General features: G+C 36.2%; 1 protein-coding gene across 2 annotated transcripts; it reads left to right on the top strand.

Moving 5' to 3' along the window:
• The first annotated feature begins 8,743 nt into the window (after positions 1-8,743).
• LOC144445436 (cerebral cavernous malformations protein 2 homolog) lies at positions 8,744-18,191 on the top strand. Of its 2 annotated transcripts, none has more exons than XM_078134980.1 (9): positions 8,744-8,920; positions 12,854-13,039; positions 14,300-14,383; positions 14,738-14,836; positions 15,314-15,587; positions 15,963-16,011; positions 16,236-16,314; positions 16,792-16,933; positions 17,409-18,191. In XM_078134980.1, the coding sequence occupies exons 1-9, from the start codon at positions 8,882-8,884 to the stop codon at positions 17,672-17,674; spliced, it is 1,218 nt and encodes a 405-aa protein (XP_077991106.1). In that variant the 5' UTR covers positions 8,744-8,881; the 3' UTR covers positions 17,675-18,191. The 2 variants fall into 2 exon arrangements, with proteins under 2 accessions (XP_077991106.1, XP_077991107.1); XM_078134981.1 differs by lacking the exon at positions 8,744-8,920 and adding an exon at positions 9,291-9,496.
• Positions 18,192-27,651: the final 9,460 nt, after the last annotated feature.

Genomic DNA, 27,651 nt, shown 5'->3' with positions numbered 1-27,651 from the left:
ACATCGTTCTATCTAATCTATTTTATTTAACTAGTTCATGAATATGAATTCTTATTTCATGTTGAAACAACTACTGTGCAATTAAAGTACAGGAATAAAAGTGGCTATATGGCTGAAGATTGGGTATGTATTTTGGATTTTTAACTTATAAAATAATTTTATCATGGCTTCCTAATAGAAAAATTAATATGAATCAACATTGACTATTAAAGTCTGTACATTGTAAAAAGTTTAAAAAAGTTTGTTATTGTATGTACAATAATACACATTTTACACATTTATTAATCTTTTCCAATTTATTCAGAAACAATGACTTTGCATATGTTGTTTCTTCAAAGTAGGAAGCCATGATAAAATTGTTTTATAAAATCCAAAATAACTACCAAATCCTCATCCATATGGCAGAATATATTACCTAACCTCTCTGCTATCATAATTCACTGTGTAATCTATGAAGGTTAGGATACATGTTGGAACAATTCATATCAACTATAGAGATATCAGTGTGTGTCCTTACAATGTATTAGTCCCATGTCATGTTCTGAACATGTGTCTGTGTTCTCACTAGACAAGAGATAGGTGTGCCTGATATCCACTTCTTCCATATCTCCCATCATCTTTTTGATGCAATCGTTTTACCATATTTTAACCACTTTTGTATAAAAACGTGTGATATCATGGCATGTGAATTGTCTATGTCAAAAGTTGAGAGTGGTGTACAGTTATAATTGTTGGTTGAATGGTTAGAGTGGCTGGCTTGGAATCTGCATGTTGCTGGTTCAAACCTTACTACTTATGAGTACTTCAGCTAAATTTGAAAGTTCTTGAGAAAGATATGAACAACTACATATACATTACCCCTGTCAACCCAACTGTATAGATCAGGACCTAGTAGGATAAAGTTTGCAATGTGAAGGATTAAACTGTGGGTTACACTGTATGACTGTATGCTCCTCACCATCTAGATTTGAGGAAGTATACAGAGCTGTTGTGTTCTGGGTTACATGAACTGTATCACTGTATGCTCCTCACCATTTAGATTTGAGGAAATGTACAGAGCTGTTGTGTTATGGGTCACATGGACTGTATCACTGTATGCTCCTCACCATCTAGATTTGAGGAAGTGTACAGAGCTGTTGTGTTATGGGTTACATGAACTGTATCACTGTATGCTCCTCACCATTTAGATTTGAGGAAATGTACAGAGCTGTTGTGTTATGGGTCACACGGACTGGATCAGTGTATGCACCTCACCACCTACAGATTTGAGGAAGTGTTATTATAGGTCTATGTCTATGTAACAACCATACCTAGAACTTTGGTTGCTGGGTATATATGTGTTATACATACTTTTAATTGGCTTTAAATCTATACATGACTAGGACACATGATACACTCATGTGTGGTGTGGTGTGATGTGGTGTGGTGTGATGTGGTGTGGTGTGGTGTGGTGTGGTGTGGTGTGGTGTGGTGTGGTGTGATGTGATGTGATGTGATGTGCTGTGCTGTGCTGTGATGTGATTTGATGTGATGTGATGTGATGTGATGTGTTGTGATGTGATGCGATGCGATGCGATGTGACTAGATGTGATGTGCTGTGATGTGATTTGATGTGCTGTGATGTGATGTGATTTGATGTGCTGTGATGTGATGTGATGTGATGTGATGTGATGTGTGTAGAGACAGGATGACACAGCAGTACTATCTATTGTCTAGTATACATGTATTGTTATCAGCTATTAATATTATCAAATGTATTAATATTATCATCTCTGATATCAATGATATCATCTGTATCAATATTGATATCGGTCTAAGTTTCAGACAAGTCTCAGGTTAATGAACTGATAGCTATCCCAGACAAGATTATCGTTTAGGTCAAGTTGTCTGACGCTAACTTGTAGGGATTACAACAGGGTTTATTCAGTACTCAGAATCAGATGAAGGAGGGGGTGGGGGTTGGTGTGTGTGTGTGTGTGTGTGTGTGTGTGTGTGTGTGTGTGTGTGTGTGTGTGTGTGTGTGTGTGTGTGTGTATGTACCAGGTATGTGTGTGTGTATGTATGTATGTATGTATGTATGTATGTATGTATGTATGTATGTATGTATGTATGTACGTACGTACGGTATGTATGTCTTTTTCACACCAAAGTCACTAGGAGGATTGGGGTAATTAATCCACATATCATGTTCTATGCCAAACACCTGTCTTTCTATTTATCACTCGATCCTCAACAATGATGACCAAAACATGTGTCAAGCAGCCCTCAATCACTATCATTACATATGCAGAAACGAAAAGCTACCCTAGCAACAGACAACGACACCAATAGCTTTGCAGGATTTGCCCTTGATGACAGAGGCAACCTTGTAAAACACTCCGGCGTAAATTGACCAAAATCACAATGGGTCAATTTACTAGAAATATGCAAACGTGAAAATATATCTCTGCTAAAAGTAAACGACGTCTACGTATTGGAAATGCACATTGACAAAGAGGTTTCATTAACATTCAAATCAGCAAGTTCTTTCTACTCCACATACAAACAGAATAGATTACAACAACAAGCAGCAAATCTCAAGGCAATGTCATCACAGGGGCGAGTACTTCGGGATGAGGAAATGATTCATCATTCCTTATCAGCTGCCTACCTGAACAACCACAGCATCGACGACAAACTAAGATCCTTTGTAGCGAGAGGACGGTTACAACTACTCCAGTGTGAAAGCCTCATGTCCCTGTACTACCCAACTAAATATACAAAATCATGCAAAATATGTCGACATCCATCTGAAACAGCATCCCATATACTCAATGGTTGCACACAATTCCAGAAGCTGTATCAACAAAGACATCTACAAGAAAATCCAAGATAGTAATACTGATAATGAGACATACACAGACATTCTGATAAAACCCACACTGTTTGAATCTAACAATGAAAAATTCCAGCACCAACACACACGTCCGGACATTGCTGTCATCAACAAACAATGCAAAAAGACTTGGTTGATAGAAATTGCCATTCCATACGATGCACATATTTCGAAATGCTATGACACTAAGTTTGAGAAATACTTCCCACTATCACTGGGTTTTGTACTGAAGTTGTCATATTAATACTAGGAAGCCTTGGCAATGTTCATTACAGATTTGTAAGTGGCCTTATGAAAGTAGGTTTGAAGAAGAATAATGCTAATTGTATTGCAAAATATTGCAGCATTAGTTCAATAATTGGTTCTAGTAATATCTGGAGAAAAAGTAGTCTTGCTGCTAGACGTTCGGGCTTTCTTTCGATGCTATAACTATAAGCGAACGAAGTTCGCATGTGATGGCCTGCCCGAACAGTCTAGCGAATGTCATTTTCAGACCGGACATTCCATTGAGATTACATTGAGCGGTGGGTTGGGCCATCTATGCATATATATACTTTAATATATTCAATAACCTATGACCTCGGGGAATCTCTGCATGCAAGTGTTGACAAACACATTTACGTCATTACTATGGTTTATCGGTTTATGGTAATTGTGAATTTGATGAGTGTGTAGACGTTGTCATTCACACATTTCAGTTAACACATTGGTGGTTATTTATACAAGCCCCTCCTTAAGATGAATATGCATGAAAATTTAGCTATTGTCCTCTGTTTGTGCTTGTCGCTAATACGATTCTCTGATTGGCAGTTATTTATATCCTGATGACATTCGCTAGACCTCGGATGTTCCATCCTCAATAGCGTTGTTCGGTTGTGTGTCGTATTTTATCGGAAGAACATCCGAGGGCTAGCTGATAGACTAGAGAAAAAGATGCAAGCATTATAACAACTAACACAGTATATCTGCCTTGTGATGTGGATAACATGTTCAAATGCAATTTGATATATTTCCTGCTAGATGCAGTGTGAACCCAATAATACTGTACCTGTACATAACAATTGAATGTATTTCAGAAATAAACATAATCTGATATGTATGTATGTATGTATGTATGTATGTATGTATGTATGTATGTATGTATGTATGTATGTATGAATGTATGTATGTATGTATGTATGTATGTATGTATGTATGTATGTATGTATGTATGTATGTATGTATGTATGTATGTATGTATGTATGTATGTATGTATGTATGTATGCATGCATGCATGCATGCATGCATGCATGCATGCATGTATGCATGCATGTATGTATGTATGTATGTATGGGATGGGGTGTGTATATGTGTATGTATGTGTGTATGTATGTATGTATGTATGTATGTGTGTATGTATGTATGTATGTATGTATGTATGTATGTGTGTGTGTGTGTGTGTGTGTGTGTGTGTGTGTGTGTGTGTGTGTGTGTGTGTGTGTGTGTGTGTGTGTGTGTGTGTGTGTGTGTGTGTGTGTGTGTGTGTGTGTGTGTGTGTGTGTGTGTGTGTGTGTACCGGTATGTATTTACATGTATGGTACATGTGTTTGTAATTTGAAGTTAGTATAATGTCAGATTATGTACAGTATCTCTACAATCCTGATATCAGTCATCTTATCATTTCTGGATGCTGACCCAAAACTTTACCGGGGTAGTTTGCCTAATGCCTCTTAGTTACTTTTGCCATAGTACATTGTATGGTGATATATATATATTTCATATTTGAAGCGGACTAACATAGTAAGTCATCAAAAAAATAAAACCAAGGAAAACTATGCAGCTGTAGACTGTGTGCTACAGACCAGCAAGTGTTTGAGCTACAGACCTGCAAGTGTTTTAGCTACAGACCTGCAAGTGTTTTAGCTACAGATGTGCAAGTGTTTTAGCTACATATCTGCAAGTGTTTTTTAGCTAAAGACCTGCAAGTGAACAAAAAATTGCAATTACACATGTACATGTACAATGTATGCTGACATCAAGTAGCCATAGTCTTTCTTTAGCATAAAACAATTATTGTAAAGCTACACTATGTCCTAAACTTTGTTAATCACTAGTGCCTGTACTAAATTAATAATTTACTTTAATGGCACTAGTAAACATCACAGGGATTGTGAAAAACAAGATGTCACAGACTTATAACAAACAACAACACTCAATAACCCTTCACAGTCACAGTAAGTTAATATTTGACAGAACAGATATACAGTTGCATTGTTTATCACAAAGATTGCTGTGAAATCTCAGTAACTGTAATCACTGTATCATTTCAACAAACAGACAGGGTTTTCAAGTCAAAATTAATTATCTAAACTGTTGAATATCAAAGAGGAACCCTTAAGAACTCATGTAGATTTGTACAAGTTATATACAACCCTGAACAAAACAAGTGGGAACACAGAAATGGCACACAGGCCTATAATTTTATAAAGAGATATAAGTTCCAACTTCTAAGTTCTAATGTTGATTCACGGACAGTAGATCGAAGTTGGAACTGATATCTACTTTGGCCCGTCACAATAATGAGAACATTTTTGATAAATGGGTCACTTTTCTAAGTACAATGTAATCCTATGTTGTTTTTCTTGTTACTAATGTTGTCATGTTACCTAATGGCCATTTTTTAGCTTTAAATTGTCAAGCAGATACATGTAGGTTTAACACTATATACCACTATTCAATATCTCAGTGATCGAAGACATGATCATTTGTCTGATAAATTAATATAAATTAACTCTAATTGTGAGATTTATGGACAATGTCTCCATTAAACAATGCACCATTTCTAAAACTCATCCACAGGTACCTCAAAAAAGCATATATGTAAGTTGCCATAGAAACTCAGCATATACTACATGAATGAAAACAAGATGGCAAACATTACTACAACAGCAGTTGCTGTTGTTGTCAAAGTTTCTACTCAAACCCATGAATATGAATATCACCTTAGTTTTCAGATATCATGGGTCACAGATGATCATCAACATGAAAAATAGGATCATTGCAATTGGTAGATGGTACATTGGTAGATTGCAAATGACTTAATGAGGCTACAATTTTCAATTTGTATTTCTTAGTTTTCAACATCATGGAATCTGAAAAACTGACACCTGTATGATTCAATAAACAAAAATATAACTTTTGGTGAAATATTAAAGTTTGTGAAATCTTGGAAAGTGAAAAACAGGAGGAATTGAAGTACCTGTCAATTGGATCATAATAGAGGTTACCAATAAATGCTGGTAGGTCCTGTACTGTCACGTTCTCCATTCTGTATGTGTGTACTTGCTATGAGCTTGAAGTTCACTGACTTTGTTTACTGAAGTTCAGTTAACTTGTTGACCAGACTTTATGCAATAGTCTGTGTTAATGATTACAGTACCTGTAAGTCACATGGAAGTCACATGACCACAATGTCTGCCATATATGTATTGTATGTTGATTTGACACAATGGCCTTGGTAAAGGTGAATCATGCATATATTTTGTTTACTGCTGTTATTGCCACTGAGACTCTCATGTATTTCAAGGCCATGTTAATTAACTAGGAGATTAATTAATTGAGTGAAACTCAACTATGAGTACTTCTCTATACAAAATATTGACTTGTGTATTGGTGTATTTGATCACTCCAACATTCCATATTGCAGACTACCAAGAGATTTACAATAATAATTCCATATTATAAATTTGAATGGTTGTTTTATTTTGGACACTTGAGTTGTATATTGGTTGTTACCTGTCTAGTGTCCTCACACATACATCATCATGTACATGTGTAGTCATTTTTTTGCAAGATTTTTGCATCATGGCGCCCTCAACAGTCAGTCAGACTATTCTTTCGTTTTATTATGCAGAAATTATTAGTATGCCCAACATATTAATGCATCATGGGAAATGGTTTCATATCATTTACTGTATATACATCATGTATTGCAGATTAGCCTCAGTTACTTTATGTAGTGATTAAAGGACCAATGTCGGATTATGATTAAAGACCCAGTTTGGATTAGGATTAAAATCTGGAGTGTGAAAAACAGTTGTCTGGCAGAGGTATAGAAAAAGTTAGTCACAGAACAAAAGAATAATCCTATGTGATCCTTATGTCTCCGCTGATAAAAATGTGACACTAATGTAATAACTTGGTAGTAAAACCCTGGCCTTTAAAATCTACCTTTGCAGATAGAGTACACTTTGTTTCTGAACACAATAATGGTTTTATTTAACCGTATAATATGGGACTATGACAATGAGGCTATTAAAAAATCTAGTCCTGAATAATTATATGACTTGACTAACTTTGACTGTGGAAATGGACACAGAAAATTATACCTATGCCTACTGAATGTTACACATAGCGAATCACAGAAAAAAACCCACATCCAGTTACCTCATCCATAAATTGACAATCTTTCAAATATATCAATGTTAAAGCTTAATCCGTGGCTTTGTATCTCCATGAGAAGAAATTTAAAACCATGGATAGCCCCTACAATAACCAGTCTGATGAACAAATGGTAACAAAAATAGTTGTATAACTCTAAGGAAGCAGGACACCTGGACCCTTTGTCATCTTGACCCCCGTCATCTTGACCCTCTATTGGGACGACTCTAGTCATCTCGACCCTCACACCCTGGTCATTTCTAACCCGCTCAAAATATCAAACTAACGTATCTTTATCCTATTTACTTCGAATGTCTATAGTGTACCATAAACCTTTGAATGTCTATAGTGTACCATAGAACTTCGAATGTCTATAGTGTACCATAAACCTTCGAATGTCTATAGTGATTAGTGTACCATAAACCTCACATGGCAGCTGTGGTATAAATGTACTGAAACATGAATTATTTTGTAATACGGTTGAACTCATGAAATCTGACAATTTTTGGAAACCGAAACACTGATATCTCGACTGCTTTCTATATGTGTTTAAATTATTTTGTGAAAGCTTCTATCAAAGGGGTCGAAATGACCAGGGTGTGAGGGTCGAGATGTCCAGTACGTACCATTCCAATAGAGGGTCAAGATGATGGGGGTCGAGATGGCAAAGGGTCCAGATGTCTAGAAACCAACTCTAACCATCATACACAGCTACATATGTACATCTATCTCAACATTAAACATAAAATCCCTATTTTTTTAGGGTTCATACATCTAATATTCTATTCAACTAATCACAATACAAACAAAAATAATTGTTGTTGGTGGTGGTGGTGGACGGGTATTGCCTCCCAAGAGCACACAGCTTAGTATATTATTCATCAGCTGTCTTAGCATTTGCATGTACAGAAGTAGGTACAGGGGAAAGAATTCCTTTTATAATAACCCCCCCCCCCCCCCACACACACACACACACACACACATTGGATGCTTTTCGGCTGTGGTATGATTGGTTAATCCAAATATGCATGCAATATAGCCATTTCACTCTACTAGCATTTAATGTTTGTGTTACACTGATAAAGTGGCCGATCACATCATGGAAGTAGGGGTTCTACTTCCATGATCACATGCACTCAGACAGAGACTGGCGTACGGTACAATTGTACATACAATTTGTACCAATAGCTATACGGGTTTAACTTATCCAATTAAAATTTCTATGTAAAAATACTCCGTAAAGTTTCGACTTATCCTACATGCATGGCAATGCATTATTGAAATATGTGTGATACGGATGAGGTGTTTTGATATGCAAAACTTACGTTGATTCGCTGACCTGCTAACAAAGGTTGTTTTCACCTTGACAACTTTCCCTTGGCCATCGATCGATCGTCAGTACAGCTGATAAGACGTGTTCCTGTTACAAAGCATTGTGGGAAAGTTACTCCACCCAACATGGCTGCGTCCATGGAAGCAGGTCAATCGCCTACAGTAAAATAATAGTTTATGGCGTAAATTGGAGTAGTTTAAGAGAAGTGAGATAATTCGCAGCATGTATAAATATAAAACAATCAAGAGGTGGCATGGAGGATGATACAAAAAGTCGCGATTCGGGTAGGAGGGTGAGTATTTTTCGTGTTATTGTGGAAATGCAAATAAGCTAACAAGGAAGTATGTAACATTGCGCCGGTCTATTTTACAATATTGGCGTTAAATATGTAATTTTTTGGTCAATTTTCTTGAAACCATCTCCGGTCGTCAGGGTTTATACCAAGGCTTTGTATTTTGTAATACTGATCTTTCCAGGTGCGTAGTACTATTCCGAAAACGCGACCACACCCATTGTACTCTTTGTGGTTGTTCAAATAGGCGTTTGTGAATTGAGGACAGCTGTGTGAATCATTTATATACAGCAACAAAAACATATGACGCACGCGTCTTTCGTTGACGTCTCTGCTTGAAGCGGTTTCGGCTAGTCGCATTTTCAGGACATTCAGACTTTGCAGCTGTTTACTGTGGGACTTTTTTTTTGCCCAACAAAATGATAAGGGTTGTGCTTTACTCGATGGACGATGATTCCGTTTCGTATCAGCTTACAAATACAAGCACGGTTTGTACGTTGGGATGTGAAAGTTGATAAGGCGAGACGTTCTTGTTGTTTCAACGCTTAGTTACCAGTACATGTAGCTGTATTTATGGTATGTGTGTCCTTTTGTCAAATTAACTTTTACATTTTGTATTCAACCATAACTTTTCCAAATATGACAAAGACATTGAAACGGCTATGAACTATGAGTCTAATATTTTCGTTATAAATATTACTAATTTACCAAAGCGTCTGTTATGGATTTTAATTTGGATTCATAATGAACCAAGGTTTATGTTAACATATTTTCTAAATTTTCAGACATGTTCTGTCTCAAAATCTGCAATATTTTACCCAGAGGATAAATCACAGAAAATGTGTAAAACAAAAAAACATTGTTTCTTTGGTCATTTTCTATTATCTTAATTAATGGAATCGTAGGACGGGAGCCATCAATTTGTAAATTAAGATCTGCTGAGAACCCTGATTATAATCATTTACGTGACATTGTCACAATACAACGTACGACTAGTGTCACATTACAGAAACTGCTCTCATGGCAATATGGTGAACGAGATCTCTTAAATGTCTATAGTGAAATATACAATAATGTAGGTGTTTATCAATGTTCTTTATATGGTGAAATGTACAAGAATGTAAAGTACAAATCTACATGTATGTACACATGTACAATGTACTACTAGTGTGTGAACTATATCAAGAGTTCTTCTTGTCCTCCAGAAAGATTATATAATGACAACGTACACTTACAATGTTTACTGCTCTGTTTGTTTGTTAGTCTTATCCTCAATTGGACAAAAATATTTCAAAAAATTGTGTGAATAGTTTCCAAGCCAGATCACTTGATTATTAATCAGTATAACTTTTGGAATATCCTACCCCCAACTTTTGGAATATCATTACCACCACCCCCAACTTTAGAAATATCATTACCACCATCCCCCCCCCCCCCCCCCCCCCCCCCGAAACTGTGTTGGGTAGGATGAATACATTCATAAAACTCAACATTTTAGATTAATTATATTCTTATTTGAGAAATTCCTTAAAATAAAATGAAATAAGACCTAAAATATATATAAGATATATTTGTGTAACTACATTTATACACTCTGTAGACTTGAATTTTAAAAGTGTACAGTCAATGCAAGACGTCAGTAGAAACACATTTCTGCATTGAATTTTAAAAGTGTACAGTCAGTAGGAACACATTTGTCCATAGATGTTGGAGCAGACCCTCCAAGATCGCTGATTTCTCATTTCTGTGATGATGAGTTTACAGTGAAATGAACCTTTATGTCACATCCACCCACCAAGTGATATTGTTTAATTCTGTATTGTACAATGTGTGACATATCCGTTTTACCCTGGGAATTTGTCTTTGTTATATCTATATCAATGAAACCATAAGGTTAAATAGGACATTGTACTGACTGGATTGTGCGTCATGACTAGTTATTAGTGCGTCACAGTAACTGAGAGGCTATACATGTACAATGTAGATGTGACAATATACATGTATACGTACATGTGTATTTTTTGTACAAGGAGTTCGCACAAACTTTAGCTATTATAGTTTCAGTGTTTTCTGAAAAAGCTTTTATTCCTCCATTGACTACATGCAAATGTATCTCAATGGGTGTCTTGAAATAGTACAGTAACCCCTGTGAAAAGAACTACTGTAGTATGCATTGTGTTGCCACACGTATGTGTATATCTACACTGTATCTCAATGTGTGTCTTGAAGTAGTACAGTAACCCTGTACTGTAGTATACATTGTGTTGCCACATTTGTATGTGTATATCTACACTGTAGTTTTGTATAGCATGTTTTGTGTAGTGTGGAAAACATCACAATCACTGTCAGTGTGGTCAAGTGTTGAAGGTGACTTGTCAAAAGTCTTACAAATTGCAGCATATTTGATATATAAATGTATACATGTATATCTCAAAGACTTAGAAATTTTAATACTGTTTTGATGTCACTGAATTTTTATAAACCTGAGTCTGTTGTGAACATTATTAGGCAACATATTGCCTTTTTTTTTTTCATCATCCATAACAACTTTTGTAGTGACTGACAATGTAGAAGATTTGTGATGATTTGTCTGAACTTTAATTAATGGGAATTCTTCTACAGCATAAGATGGCAATGTATTAATTGTAACCTCTGCAAATGTCATTTCAAGGATGTACTAAGACAGTAATATTGTAACTATGGAACAAATTACCAATTAAAACTAGACATTACATGATGTACATGAAACTGGCTTTATTTGTAAGATACATTTACGTGTATACATGTAAACTTTGTGTATCAGTTCAACTACATACAGTTGTGAATGTAGCTTTAAAACTACCACCATTTGTTGAAAAGAGAATTAGATCTTGAGGTAATATCAAATTCTAATTCACTAAGAAGTCAACCATTGGTTGGATCAGTAGGTGGGAGGGTCTATGGTTAGATTGGTTATTGACAACATCAAAATTGTCAATCAAGGGCCTAGATAGTAGCTTGATATGCAACAGTATTGTTCATGTTGTTCAATGTGTTGGGGATTTGGATGGCACCTATAAGCCATTGTTCAACTGCTCTCAGTAAGACATTTTCTTTGAATTATAAAATAAAATTTGTAGCAAAGAAAGTTGTCGATTGGTGGTTCAATGGAGATTGACTTCTGTGTTTATGGCATAACAAAATATTTGTTACATGTACATGTATACATTTGGATCACTTTGGGATGGCCAGCACACACACACACGCACACATACACACACACACACACACACACACACACACACACACACACACACACACACACACACAATAATGGCAATGTTCTTTTTCAAAGAAAGAATTCGTCAATAAAATGAATATGAATATACAAAAGGAAAAAAGTACAGCTGATGATTGTATTATACAATGTACATGTAACAGGTTACTCTTTCACAACTAAATACATACACATTGCACATGTGTATGGCAAAGGCATCCAGAATTTGTATTCAGAATTAATTATGTTATATGTTAATGTCATGACATGTCTTTTTCCAGAGGAAAGACATTTGTATTTTTTAGTGAAGATTTTTTATTTTGACACACAGAAATATGTGAATGGAATTACACAGACACAGACACACACACACACACACATACAGACACATACACACACATTATACACACACATATACACATGTACACACACATACATACATACATACATACATACATACATACATACATACATACATACATACAATAATGATAGTCTCTGTTACATAAAATTAACATAAGCAAATAAAATTATTATTTTGAAAGTATGAACTGTTTTGTTATAAAAAACATTTCTTAGTATTGGCCAACACTGAAACTAAAAGTATTGTTTAAAACTTCAAAACTTGGTCTTGACAATTACTAATAATATTATAATTGTTTTTATTTGTTCAACAGTCTAGTGGTAGTTTGATCAATCGTGTATTTTCAAGAGGAAGCGATAAAGAAAAAAAAATGCCACTGCGAGATAGTCGTCATGTTCAGGATCGGAGACGGTCATTGAAGACATATGATCTCAAGGCTCCTGACTACAAAATAGACCCACAGACACTAATAGATAGTTACATTGAAAAGGAAATCAAGGTATGTATACCAGACTACAAAATAGACCCACAGACACTAATAGATAGTTACATTGAAAAGGAAATCAAGGTATGTATACCAGACTACAAAATAGACCCACAGACACTAATAGATAGTTACATTGAAAAGGAAATCAAGGTATGTATACCAGACTACAAAATAGACCCACAGACACTAATAGATAGTTACATTGAAAAGGAAATCAAGGTATGTATACCAGACTACAAAATAGACCCACAGACACTAATAGATAGTTACATTGAAAAGGAAATCAAGGTATGTATACCAGACTACAAAATAGACCCACAGACACTAATAGATAGTTACATTGAAAAGGAAATCAAGGTATGTATACCAGACTACAAAATAGAATACATTGAAAAGCATATCAAGGCATGTATAAATATGAATTGTAAAAGTGTTTTTATCGCTAATAAGACAAGTAAAGCCCCTCAACATTTAATATGCACTACCCATACAGTATACACCATAACTGTATCTAGAACAATCCCCTACCACACCCCATGATTATTTCTCATCCAATTTTTGTCTTTCATATGTTGTACTTGCTGTTTATATACATGTGTAATTTAAATGGTTGGAATATGTAACATAGACCCTGTTGGTGGAGGGTCTATGTATATAATGATCAATTCAAACTATATCAGTCACTATCCCATTCATTTACAATTCACTGATAAGCAATTGAATGGCAAGGACTGTTTATTTGTGATGTTTACACATGGATATCAAGCCAGTGTACAAAGTACCATCAACAACTAGTAGACAGGTAGCTAAGGATTAAAGTGTTTGCACGTATTAGATGTATTTATCAGAATAATAGTGACAGCTTACTGGAGCTATCGGCTAGTATTAGAGTATAATCAAGTGTTAGGGCAGTAACTCCAGCACTTTGAATACAAACATGTAGGGTGTGGTCCAGTTTATTGACATAGTACAACCTTTTCCCAGGTACATGTACTTTGGTTTCTCTTGTATCAACATTTATTAATATCTTTATATAATTATTATATCACTGTTGATTATTGAGTGTGTGTGTGTGTGTGTGTGTGTGTGTGTGTGTGTGTGTGTGTGTGTGTGTGTGTGCACGCGCGTGTGTGTGTGTGTGCATGTATGTATGTGTGTATGGAGTGGAGTTTGTGTGGTTGGATGTAAATGTCAAAGGTCGTATCATATTTTTGTATGTTGCCAGATAGGTGTTCCTGTAAAATTAATAATTTGATGTATTATTTTTCACAGTATCTTGGTCAAATTCCTCATATAACAGCTGATTTGGATCCTAAAAGGAGAACAGAAATTCTTAGAGTTATTGACAGTGGCAAGGTAAGGCTGCCCTCTAGAGTTATTGACAATGGCAAGATAAGGCCTTTGAAAAGATCCTATTGAGAAAACTGAGCTGCAATAGCCAGTCTTTTTGTTGAAGGATGGTAAAATGTACCTGAGGCTGAGGTCCAGAATAATTTTATCAGGGTTACCTACCAGTTCTTGCGGTTTTGACTGGGGAATTCTAGCTCTGACAATGTAGTTAACTATAGCATGTGTGTAAATATACACCAAATCTTTAGAATTTGTGTTGACACAATACTCTTCCAAGCTTTATTATGATGTCCAACATAAATAAATGATTTATCAAAATTATTTAATTGTGAAAATGTTGTTTTTCATTCTGTTCTACAGAAACAAGGTTTAGTGGCACATACATCCCATGAAGCAGAGAGAGATGCTATTTTATCAATTTCAGCTCATAATGTTAAAATACTACGACGAGATGGAGAGGTAGGAAATTACTGTACTACTATTAGATTAAAAATAGAGTAGTAAGGAATAGGGAAACACCAATTGTGATATATTATATCAGGGGCACATCAAATTAACTTAGTAAAGTCTAGGGCACACTTTGTAGAAGTGACTTAGTGGGCACACTATGTAAAAGTGACTTAGTGGGCACACTATGTAAAAGTGACTTAGTGGGCACACTGTTAAAGTGACTTAGTGGGCACACTATGGTATAATGTAAAAGTGACTTAGTGGGCACACTATGTAAAAGTGACTTAGTGGGCACACTGTAAAAGTGACGTAGCTGCGACCACGTAAAATGCAAAGTACAATACAAATAAAACATTCAAATAAATATTACAATGATTTGAAAGAGACACATTCACATCAGATATTAAAATTTACTCACTGATCATACATGTAGCTGAACTTAATTGTAATACCATTCATTCAGTCTGTGTGTTCTCTCTCTCATAGGAATTACTGTTCAGAGTTCCAATCCATGAAATTGCTTCCCTGAGTTATGTCCGTGACGATGGACAACATTTGATAGCTTGTAAAGTGGCATCAGATGAGGCCAGTCGACTTGAAGAGTTTAAACTTCTTGTCCTGCAATGCCAGCACAAAGCTGCAGCTGAGGAGATTTGTTCACTACTCAGCCAGACCTTTGAAGTTGTTTACACAGAACTGACTATGAGCTATTTAGACATCAGTATTATTCGGGGAGATCGGTATCCCTCACTTAGAAGCCGTAAGTACATCATGATATTGTACACTTTGTAGACTGCACTCCAAGACAGTATGACATCATGATATTGTACACTTTGCAGACTGCACCCCAAGACGCTATGACATGATATTGTACGCTTTGCAGACTGCACCCCAAGACACTATGACATCATGTTATTGTACACTTTGCAGACTGCACCCCAAGACACTACGATATCATGTTATTGTACACTTTGCAGACTGCACACCAAGACACTACGACATCATGATATTGTACACTTTGTGGACTGCACCCCAAGACACTATGACATCATGTTATTGTACACTTTGCAGACTGCTGTTGATATCAACATTAGTGCATATAGTATACTGAACCCTTATTTTGTGTTAATTACAGATTACAGCATGCCAAGGTCAAGTTTAGATGATAGGTTATGGTCACCAAAGTAAGTTATCATTTAACAAGACTTAAAGCATATTTAGTATGTCTATGCCTACAATGAAGGCAGTGTATATGTATGTCTATGCCTACAATGAAGGCATGTACCAGTATGTCTATATGTCAAAAGTTACACTGGAATGTATGGTATGGTATGGTATAAAATAAAATAAAGTATTAAATACAAAATTAGCATCTGGTGACTTAGTGTCATTTTTTCTTGTTTTTCAGTAATGGACACAGTAGAAGACCAAGTGAAGGTGATCTCAGTATTGTTGCAAAGCAGATGTTACAGGAATATATTGAACTGGTAGGTGACATAACTCCATGGCATGTTATATCAGACAATCACATTGTCACTTCAGCTTTAATAACTTTGAGTTAGACAAAATATGTGTGCAAGCAGCAACACAGTTGCAATTACTACTTAATCACAATAAAAATATGAGAGAGAGAGAGAGAGAGAGAGAGAGAGAGAGAGAGAGAGAGAGAGAGAGAGAGAGAGAGAGAGAGAGAGAGAGAGAGAGAGAAATATGAGAGAGAGAGAGAGAGAGAGAGAGAGAGAGAGAGAAATATGAGAGAGAGAGAGAGAGAGAGAGAGAGAGAGAGAGAGAGAGAGAGAGAGAGAGAGAGAGAGAGAGAGAGAGAGGAGGAGAGAGAGAGAGAGAGAGAGAGAGAGAGAGAGAGAGAGAGAGAGAGAGAGAGAGAGAGAGAGAGAGGGGGGGGGACGAGTTGGTAGATTGCATAGCAAATGTTTTCTAAGAGTTCTTTATTTTTTTAATCACAGCTCAGGAAAAAATTAACTTCAGAAGAATTACAGAGATTTGCCAGCATATTGAGAGAGTACAGAGAAGGCATGCCAGTTAATGATTTTTGTACACAACTACAGACATTATATGGACAAGAAAGAATGCTTGCCCTGTTTCCTGGTAAGTGATTGGTCTAAATAATGTGAATTGTGATGTAATAATGTAATCTTTCAATATCACTATTTGTATGGGTCAGTCACCACTAAACCTGTTGACACCCATGATGGTACAGGTGTCAATCATTTATCTCTTTGCGTATCATGTGTACCAACTTTTGTATCATTTGTATCCCAGCTATTTTGTGGAGGATGGCACATTGTTTAAATCCACCCAAGTTTGTGCAATACATACTTACCTTGTTCTATTATATATATGTCTCTGACATGATGAGCTACATCAAGGCATTCACATAAATTATATATATGTCTCTGACATGATGAGCTACATCAAGGCATTCACATAAATTATATATATGTCTCTGACATGATGAGCTACATCAAGGCATTCACATAAATTATATATATGTCTCTGAAATGATGAGCTACATCAAGGCATTCACATAAATTATAGAGTGACCTTTCTTTTGATGTTTCAGGACTCAAACATTTTATACCTGAAAAAGATGGCCCATATTTTGACAACTTTTTAGAAAGACATGGCATTAGTGATGGAAATGGACATTATCACAATCCTGGAAGATTCTACACACACTCTGTTAGTGAAACTTCATCTTCAACGCTTGGAGCTGCTGAGAATGGAGTTTATAGTCACTCTATACCATCAGAAATGGATGAATTTGACAAAATGCTACACGAAATATGCATGGATGTGGACAACTTGGAGAGTAGCATTGATAACTGAGTTTTGTTGCTGTTGACAGAATTGAAAATGTGTACTTTGTACAAATTTTGAGTAAGGACTACCATGGCATTGAGACGTACATAGGAGTTGAGATCACCATGGTGTTATGTTGAGACTTACATAGGAGTTGAGATTATCATGGTGTTCAGACTATCATGGTGTTCAGACTACCATGGTGTAGAGACATACATAGCTATGAAAGCTAAATGTGGATGTTAAATGAAAAAAGTGCAATGTTAATGAACAGTATTAGATACTTATTGTTGTCAGTAGACCTAGTGAACTCATATTCCATTGGAATATTATTGGAGACTGGAGTCCTGGGAATATGGATCAAAGACTTAATTAATATGCTGATTAGAGGGAACTCCATTGGACAAAATTAGAGATTGAACTCCTCAGGAAACTGTTTTGAGATAAGACTCCCAAAGAAACAGTTCTGAGATAGGATGCCCTAGGATACTTGGAGATTATAACTCCTCACAAAACTTGCTTTGGCTGAATCCTTATTGTTGAATGGAGGTGGGGGGGGGGGGGGGGCAGGACTCCTCAGGTAACTTCTGAGAAGTCTTTGATGAAAAGGATGGTACATGGCAAAAAATCTTTGTTCATTGTCAGCTCAAGATATGCTGTTAGAATTGCAATTGATTACATGGTTGAAAATATCAATGTATGAACATATCTCCCAAGTGTAGCATGTAAAAAAGATTGCATTTTTACAAAACATGCACATGCTCAGAAGTGATGTAGTCTCTGTTAGGTATTGGAAGACTGCCACTACAAACTGTTTTAATGACCTGTGTGTGGAGACTTATCTTGATGTACAAAACATAGTGAGAGAGAGTCTTTTTAAATAGTTCTTGTGGCAATATCGATATTGATTGCATGGTGTATATGCATTGGCATACACATCTAGAATTATCAAGGGTTATTAGCACTGTAAGGTAACCTTCAGAACAAATCTGACAAATAACTCACTTTTTGACATGGATAAGCTGTTGGTGACAATTGACAATATATTGCCCAATAAGATGATTTGTTACATCTATAAGTCATTAATGCAAAGCATGTGTTATTACCGGTATAAAAGGAGCTTTCTGATTAGTCAATCTTTTGGAGGATTTTGGCAATAGGGAGCATGCTGTATACATGAACTTGTGAGTGACTTCAAGTGTTTGTTAAGGAGGTTACATTCCTAGGAACATAGGTTTGTTAAGGAGGTTACAGTTGTAACTACAACACCCTTGATAGTTGAGAGACAATGACTGGTGAATGTTAATCTACACATTTAGTCAAGTATCAGTTTGCCACTAAAATAGAAAACATTATTTTGTCTAAAATCATGTATTCAGACATAATGGGAAGTTCTTTGTTGTTTTTTTTGAACTTTTCCCCATTGCATGTACAGTAAATGTGGATATTTTTACATGTTGAGTATTTTTTTCTCTTTTCTGTCAATATTTTGTTTGATACTTACACAGTGTATTATTAAGTCAGCTATACCAAAAGTAATTATTTTCAATAATTTACATCAAACTTTTAATGTTTTGGCCCATTTTTATTGAGTAACTCAGTCAAAACTTTATGTTATGGATTATTATGAACTTTTACTGTTTTTCAGTGTTTTTGCTTGCATTTTGTAAGATATTGAGGTATTTAATCAGACAATACTTTCCAAGGAAAGTAAACAATGCAAAGACACTACACTGCCACTAACATTAGTGAGTGGTTTTTGAAGTTCAAGTTCAAGTCAAATTTGATATCAGAAATCATATATTCATCTCTGGTAAAATTTCACTCATATTCATACCACAATACAGAAAGATTGTTCTGTCATGGTGCAAATTTGGGAATGTTCTGTCATGGTGCAAATTTGGAAAGTGCTCAAAATTGGTAATTAGGATAGAAGTGAATCCTTTATCAGTAAAAATTAGCATACACACTTTACATCAGTTAGTGTCTGTACACACTTTACATCAGTTAGTGTCTGTAGACATCTTACATCAGTTAGTGTCTGTACACACTTTACATCAGTTAGTGTCTGTACACACTTTACATCAGTTAGTGTCTGTACACATCTTACATCAGTTAGTGTCTGTACACACTTTACATCAGTTAGTGTCTGTACACACTTTACATCAGTTAGTGTCTGTACACACCTTACATCAGTTAGTGTCTGTACACACCTTACATCAGTTAGTGTCTGTACACACCTTACATCAGTTAGTGTCTGTACACACCTTACATCAGTTAGTGTCTGTACACACCTCACATCAGTTAGTGTCTGTACACACCTTACATCAGTTAGTGTCTGTACACATCTCACATCAGTTAGTGTCTGTAGACACTTTACATCAGTTAGTGTCTGTACACACTTTACATCAGTTAGTGTCTGTACACACTTTACATCAGTTAGTGTCTGTAGACACTTTACATCAGTTAGTGTCTGTACACATCTTACATCAGTTAGTGTCTGTAGACATCTTACATCAGTTAGTGTCTGTACACACTTTACATCAGTTAGTGTCTGTAGACACTTTACATCAGTTAGTGTCTGTACACACTTTACATCAGTTAGTGTCTGTACACACTTTACATCAGTTAGTGTCTGTAGACATCTTACATCAGTTAGTGTATGTACACATCTCACATCAGTTAGTGTCTGTACACACTTTACATCAGTTAGTGTCTGTAGACACTTTACATCAGTTAGTGTCTGTACACACTTTACATCAGTTAGTGTCTGTACACACCTTACATCAGTTAGTGTCTGTACACATCTCACATCAGTTAGTGTATGTAGACACTTTACATCAGTTAGTGTCTGTACACACTTTACATCAGTTAGTGTCTGTAGACACTTTACATCAGTTAGTGTCTGTACACACTTTACATCAGTTAGTGTCTGTACACACTTTACATCAGTTAGTGTCTGTACACATCTCACATCAGTTAGTGTATGTAGACACTTTACATCAGTTAGTGTCTGTACACACCTTACATCAGTTAGTGTCTGTACACATCTCACATCAGTTAGTGTCTGTACACACTTTACATCAGTTAGTGTCTGTACACACTTTACATCAGTTAGTGTCTGTACACACTTTACATCAGTTAGTGTCTGTACACACCTTACATCAGTTAGTGTCTGTACACACCTTACATCAGTTAGTGTCTGTACACACCTTACATCAGTTAGTGTCTGTACACACCTTACATCAGTTAGTGTCTGTACACACCTCACATCAGTTAGTGTCTGTACACACCTTACATCAGTTAGTGTCTGTACACACCTTACATCAGTTAGTGTCTGTACACATCTCACATCAGTTAGTGTCTGTAGACACTTTACATCAGTTAGTGTCTGTACACATCTCACATCAGTTAGTGTATGTAGACACTTTACATCAGTTAGTGTCTGTACACACCTTACATCAGTTAGTGTCTGTAGACATCTTACATCAGTTAGTGTCTGTAGACATCTTACATCAGTTAGTGTCTGTACACACTTTACATCAGTTAGTGTCTGTACACACTTTACATCAGTTAGTGTCTGTAGACACTTTACATCAGTTAGTGTCTGTACACACTTTACATCAGTTAGTGTCTGTACACACTTTACATCAGTTAGTGTCTGTACACACTTTACATCAGTTAGTGTATGTACACATCTCACATCAGTTAGTGTCTGTACACACTTTACATCAGTTAGTGTCTGTAGACACTTTACATCAGTTAGTGTCTGTACACACCTTACATCAGTTAGTGTCTGTACACACCTTACATCAGTTAGTGTCTGTACACATCTCACATCAGTTAGTGTATGTAGACACTTCACATCAGTTAGTGTCTGTACACACCTTACATCAGTTAGTGTCTGTACACACCTTACATCAGTTAGTGTCTGTACACATCTCACATCAGTTAGTGTCTGTACACACCTTACATCAGTTAGTGTCTGTACACACCTTACATCAGTTAGTGTCTGTACACATCTCACATCAGTTAGTGTCTGTAGACACTTTACATCAGTTAGTGTCTGTACACATCTCACATCAGTTAGTGTATGTAGACACTTTACATCAGTTAGTGTCTGTACACACCTTACATCAGTTAGTGTCTGTACACATCTTACATCAGTTAGTGTCTGTAGACATCTTACATCAGTTAGTGTCTGTACACACTTTACATCAGTTAGTGTCTGTACACACTTTACATCAGTTAGTGTCTGTAGACACTTTACATCAGTTAGTGTCTGTACACACTTTACATCAGTTAGTGTCTGTACACACTTTACATCAGTTAGTGTCTGTACACACTTTACATCAGTTAGTGTATGTACACATCTCACATCAGTTAGTGTCTGTACACACTTTACATCAGTTAGTGTCTGTAGACACTTTACATCAGTTAGTGTCTGTACACACCTTACATCAGTTAGTGTCTGTACACACCTTACATCAGTTAGTGTCTGTACACATCTCACATCAGTTAGTGTATGTAGACACTTCACATCAGTTAGTGTCTGTACACACCTTACATCAGTTAGTGTCTGTACACACCTTACATCAGTTAGTGTCTGTACACATCTCACATCAGTTAGTGTCTGTAGACACTTTACATCAGTTAGTGTCTGTACACATCTCACATCAGTTAGTGTATGTAGACACTTTACATCAGTTAGTGTCTGTACACACCTTACATCAGTTAGTGTCTGTACACATCTTACATCAGTTAGTGTCTGTAGACATCTTACATCAGTTAGTGTCTGTACACACTTTACATCAGTTAGTGTCTGTACACACTTTACATCAGTTAGTGTCTGTAGACACTTTACATCAGTTAGTGTCTGTACACACTTTACATCAGTTAGTGTCTGTACACACTTTACATCAGTTAGTGTCTGTACACACTTTACATCAGTTAGTGTATGTACACATCTCACATCAGTTAGTGTCTGTACACACTTTACATCAGTTAGTGTCTGTAGACACTTTACATCAGTTAGTGTCTGTACACACCTTACATCAGTTAGTGTCTGTACACACCTTACATCAGTTAGTGTCTGTACACATCTCACATCAGTTAGTGTATGTAGACACTTCACATCAGTTAGTGTCTGTACACACCTTACATCAGTTAGTGTCTGTACACACCTTACATCAGTTAGTGTCTGTACACATCTCACATCAGTTAGTGTCTGTAGACACTTTACATCAGTTAGTGTCTGTACACATCTCACATCAGTTAGTGTATGTAGACACTTTACATCAGTTAGTGTCTGTACACACCTTACATCAGTTAGTGTCTGTACACATCTTACATCAGTTAGTGTCTGTAGACATCTTACATCAGTTAGTGTCTGTACACATCTTACATCAGTTAGTGTCTGTAGACATCTTACATCAGTTAGTGTCTGTACACACTTTACATCAGTTAGTGTCTGTACACACTTTACATCAGTTAGTGTCTGTAGACACTTTACATCAGTTAGTGTCTGTACACACTTTACATCAGTTAGTGTCTGTACACACTTTACATCAGTTAGTGTCTGTACACACTTTACATCAGTTAGTGTATGTACACATCTCACATCAGTTAGTGTCTGTACACACTTTACATCAGTTAGTGTCTGTAGACACTTTACATCAGTTAGTGTCTGTACACACCTTACATCAGTTAGTGTCTGTACACACCTTACATCAGTTAGTGTCTGTACACATCTCACATCAGTTAGTGTATGTAGACACTTCACATCAGTTAGTGTCTGTACACACCTTACATCAGTTAGTGTCTGTACACACCTTACATCAGTTAGTGTCTGTACACATCTCACATCAGTTAGTGTCTGTAGACACTTTACATCAGTTAGTGTCTGTACACATCTCACATCAGTTAGTGTATGTAGACACTTTACATCAGTTAGTGTCTGTACACACCTTACATCAGTTAGTGTCTGTACACATCTTACATCAGTTAGTGTCTGTAGACATCTTACATCAGTTAGTGTCTGTACACACTTTACATCAGTTAGTGTCTGTACACACTTTACATCAGTTAGTGTCTGTAGACACTTTACATCAGTTAGTGTCTGTACACACTTTACATCAGTTAGTGTCTGTACACACTTTACATCAGTTAGTGTCTGTACACACTTTACATCAGTTAGTGTATGTACACATCTCACATCAGTTAGTGTCTGTACACACTTTACATCAGTTAGTGTCTGTAGACACTTTACATCAGTTAGTGTCTGTACACACCTTACATCAGTTAGTGTCTGTACACACCTTACATCAGTTAGTGTCTGTACACATCTCACATCAGTTAGTGTATGTAGACACTTCACATCAGTTAGTGTCTGTACACACCTTACATCAGTTAGTGTCTGTACACACCTTACATCAGTTAGTGTCTGTACACATCTCACATCAGTTAGTGTCTGTAGACACTTTACATCAGTTAGTGTCTGTACACATCTCACATCAGTTAGTGTATGTAGACACTTTACATCAGTTAGTGTCTGTACACACCTTACATCAGTTAGTGTCTGTACACATCTTACATCAGTTAGTGTCTGTAGACATCTTACATCAGTTAGTGTCTGTACACACTTTACATCAGTTAGTGTCTGTACACACTTTACATCAGTTAGTGTCTGTAGACACTTTACATCAGTTAGTGTCTGTACACACTTTACATCAGTTAGTGTCTGTACACACTTTACATCAGTTAGTGTCTGTAGACATCTTACATCAGTTAGTGTATGTACACATCTCACATCAGTTAGTGTCTGTACACACTTTACATCAGTTAGTGTCTGTAGACACTTTACATCAGTTAGTGTCTGTACACACTTTACATCAGTTAGTGTCTGTACACATCTCACATCAGTTAGTGTCTGTACACATCTTACATCAGTTAGTGTCTGTACACACTTTACATCAGTTAGTGTCTGTACACACTTTACATCAGTTAGTGTCTGTAGACATCTTACATCAGTTAGTGTCTGTACACACTTTACATCAGTTAGTGTCTGTACACATCTCACATCAGTTAGTGTATGTAGACACTTTACATCAGTTAGTGTCTGTACACACCTTACATCAGTTAGTGTCTGTACACATCTCACATCAGTTAGTGTCTGTACACACTTTACATCAGTTAGTGTCTGTACACACTTTACATCAGTTAGTGTCTGTAGACACTTTACATCAGTTAGTGTCTGTAGACATCTTACATCAGTTAGTGTATGTACACATCTCACATCAGTTAGTGTCTGTACACACTTTACATCAGTTAGTGTCTGTAGACACTTTACATCAGTTAGTGTCTGTACACACTTTACATCAGTTAGTGTCTGTACACACCTTACATCAGTTAGTGTCTGTACACATCTCACATCAGTTAGTGTATGTAGACACTTTACATCAGTTAGTGTCTGTACACACTTTACATCAGTTAGTGTCTGTAGACACTTTACATCAGTTAGTGTCTGTACACACTTTACATCAGTTAGTGTCTGTACACACTTTACATCAGTTAGTGTCTGTACACATCTCACATCAGTTAGTGTATGTAGACACTTTACATCAGTTAGTGTCTGTACACACCTTACATCAGTTAGTGTCTGTACACATCTCACATCAGTTAGTGTCTGTACACACTTTACATCAGTTAGTGTCTGTACACACTTTACATCAGTTAGTGTCTGTACACACTTTACATCAGTTAGTGTCTGTAGACATCTTACATCAGTTAGTGTCTGTACACACCTTACATCAGTTAGTGTCTGTACACACTTTACATCAGTTAGTGTCTGTACACACTTTACATCAGTTAGTGTCTGTACACACCTTACATCAGTTAGTGTCTGTACACACCTCACATCAGTTAGTGTCTGTACACACTTTACATCAGTTAGTGTCTGTAGACATCTTACATCAGTTAGTGTCTGTACACACCTTACATCAGTTAGTGTCTGTACACACCTTACATCAGTTAGTGTCTGTACACACCTCACATCAGTTAGTGTCTGTACACACTTTACATCAGTTAGTGTCTGTAGACATCTTACATCAGTTAGTGTCTGTACACACCTTACATCAGTTAGTGTCTGTACACACCTTACATCAGTTAGTGTCTGTAGACATCTTACATCAGTTAGTGTCTGTACACACTTTACATCAGTTAGTGTCTGTACACACCTTACATCAGTTAGTGTCTGTACACACTTTACATCAGTTAGTGTCTGTAGACATCTTACATCAGTTAGTGTCTGTACACACTTTACATCAGTCACTGTCCAAGAGGTTACATTGTGAGTAATAAAGCAAGTCTGTGATATTCAGGTAATAAAAGTCTGTTTGTTGAAACTAGTCTCTGAATTTGATATTGCTTGATACTAAAGAGAGTTACTACATGTAGTAAAGTTTGTAATGTTTATGATTGTTAGCCCCCAACGAGCACTAATCACGGGGTGGGGGGGGTGGGGGGGGGGTGCTATTACATTGGGATCTGTCCATGTGTGCATTCACCCTCATCTCTGGCATGCACAGAGCAATTTCAACCAAACATGGCACGAACGTAACATGCTATTTGAGACATATGCACATCACTTTGTTTTGCAACTGAATCAAATGCTGGCCATATTTGTTGCAAATGTGTTCACCTTCATATTCTCTGCCATGCACCAACTGATTTCAATGAAACCTGGCACATAGGTAACATGCTATGTGAGACATTCATGTCAATTTGTTTTGTGAATGAATCAAAATATGGTTGAATGGTAGCCATATTTGTTGTTAAATTTCACAATTTGCATCATAAGGTTGTAGGTGTAATAGGTCGTGACTCCATTCAACAGCCCACACCCATATTATCAAATATGAGTTTTCTCTTAAGACCTTGACCTTTGACCTTGAAAGTCAAAAGCCAAATTTTGGTTATCTAGCTTTTTGAATATAACATTTGAAGTGATATTTTAATCATGACTTGGTTTTCACTATGTAAGGCATAAACAAGTCACTTAATTTTGTGACTTTGACCTGTATACTGTAGCAAAATGGCAGTGATATCTGTGATGAATAAGCACATTTTGCCCGTTATCTCCAAAGTTTGATAAATATGGACACCATTCACATGATCAATGATGAGCTTTCTAATGAGACTTTGACCTTGACACACTTTCAAGGTGAAATGACCAAAATCTTTCTTTCTGTGTTAACTCAAGAAGTTGAATACACAATGACCCCATTTAATTTTAAATGCCTGTACCCAACATGTCAGCTTCCTTTTCACACCTTGACCAAATAGCAAATTGGTCAATAAATTATAAAGTTTTGTATTGTGAGGTACCATTCAAATTTGCACAATAACTTTGCCATAAAACACACTAGTTGGGGTATGCCTTCGATTGAAGACTTGGTTGTTGTTTTTTACTTTTGTTTCAGTGTATTATATGTTTCTTTCAGCAAATTCAGTTCTAATGTAAAAATTACATCATTTATTTAATACCAATAAATTTGAAAACATTACAGCCTTGGTTGTCAAGCTTCTTACTTTTACATATTAATAACATCAACCACCTTCTTTTGACTTGATCAGCTGTAAATAGATCTTTTACCTGGCGTTAAAGTCCATGATTCTTTCAAGCAATTTTGACAAAAGGATTTTAGTCTTGTCCCATAGAACTACATGTATAGTAGTGCAATTTTTGTAATGAAATATTGTCATTTATATTTCCCCTATTTATACAAATCACTGAGTTTGTCAGTGATTTACTATTATTCTAATTCAGAGTTCTCAATCTGTATGATGTACACTTTACCTAACATGTACAGATGTACTCATACATATTAATGGTAGACAAACACTTCATTTGGGTTATGGAGAACTCACATAGCTTGGCATGAGTCCTGGACAAATTTAATATTTTACTTGCAGAATTTTTGAAGACTTGATGTGAGTATATTATT

The sequence above is a fragment of the Glandiceps talaboti genome, chromosome 14, assembly GCF_964340395.1.
Source record: "Glandiceps talaboti chromosome 14, keGlaTala1.1, whole genome shotgun sequence".
In the NCBI taxonomy this organism is placed as follows: Eukaryota; Metazoa; Hemichordata; class Enteropneusta; family Spengelidae; genus Glandiceps; species Glandiceps talaboti.
Note: the sequence above shows the minus strand (reverse complement) of the source record. Positions and strands in the feature narration are given on the sequence as shown.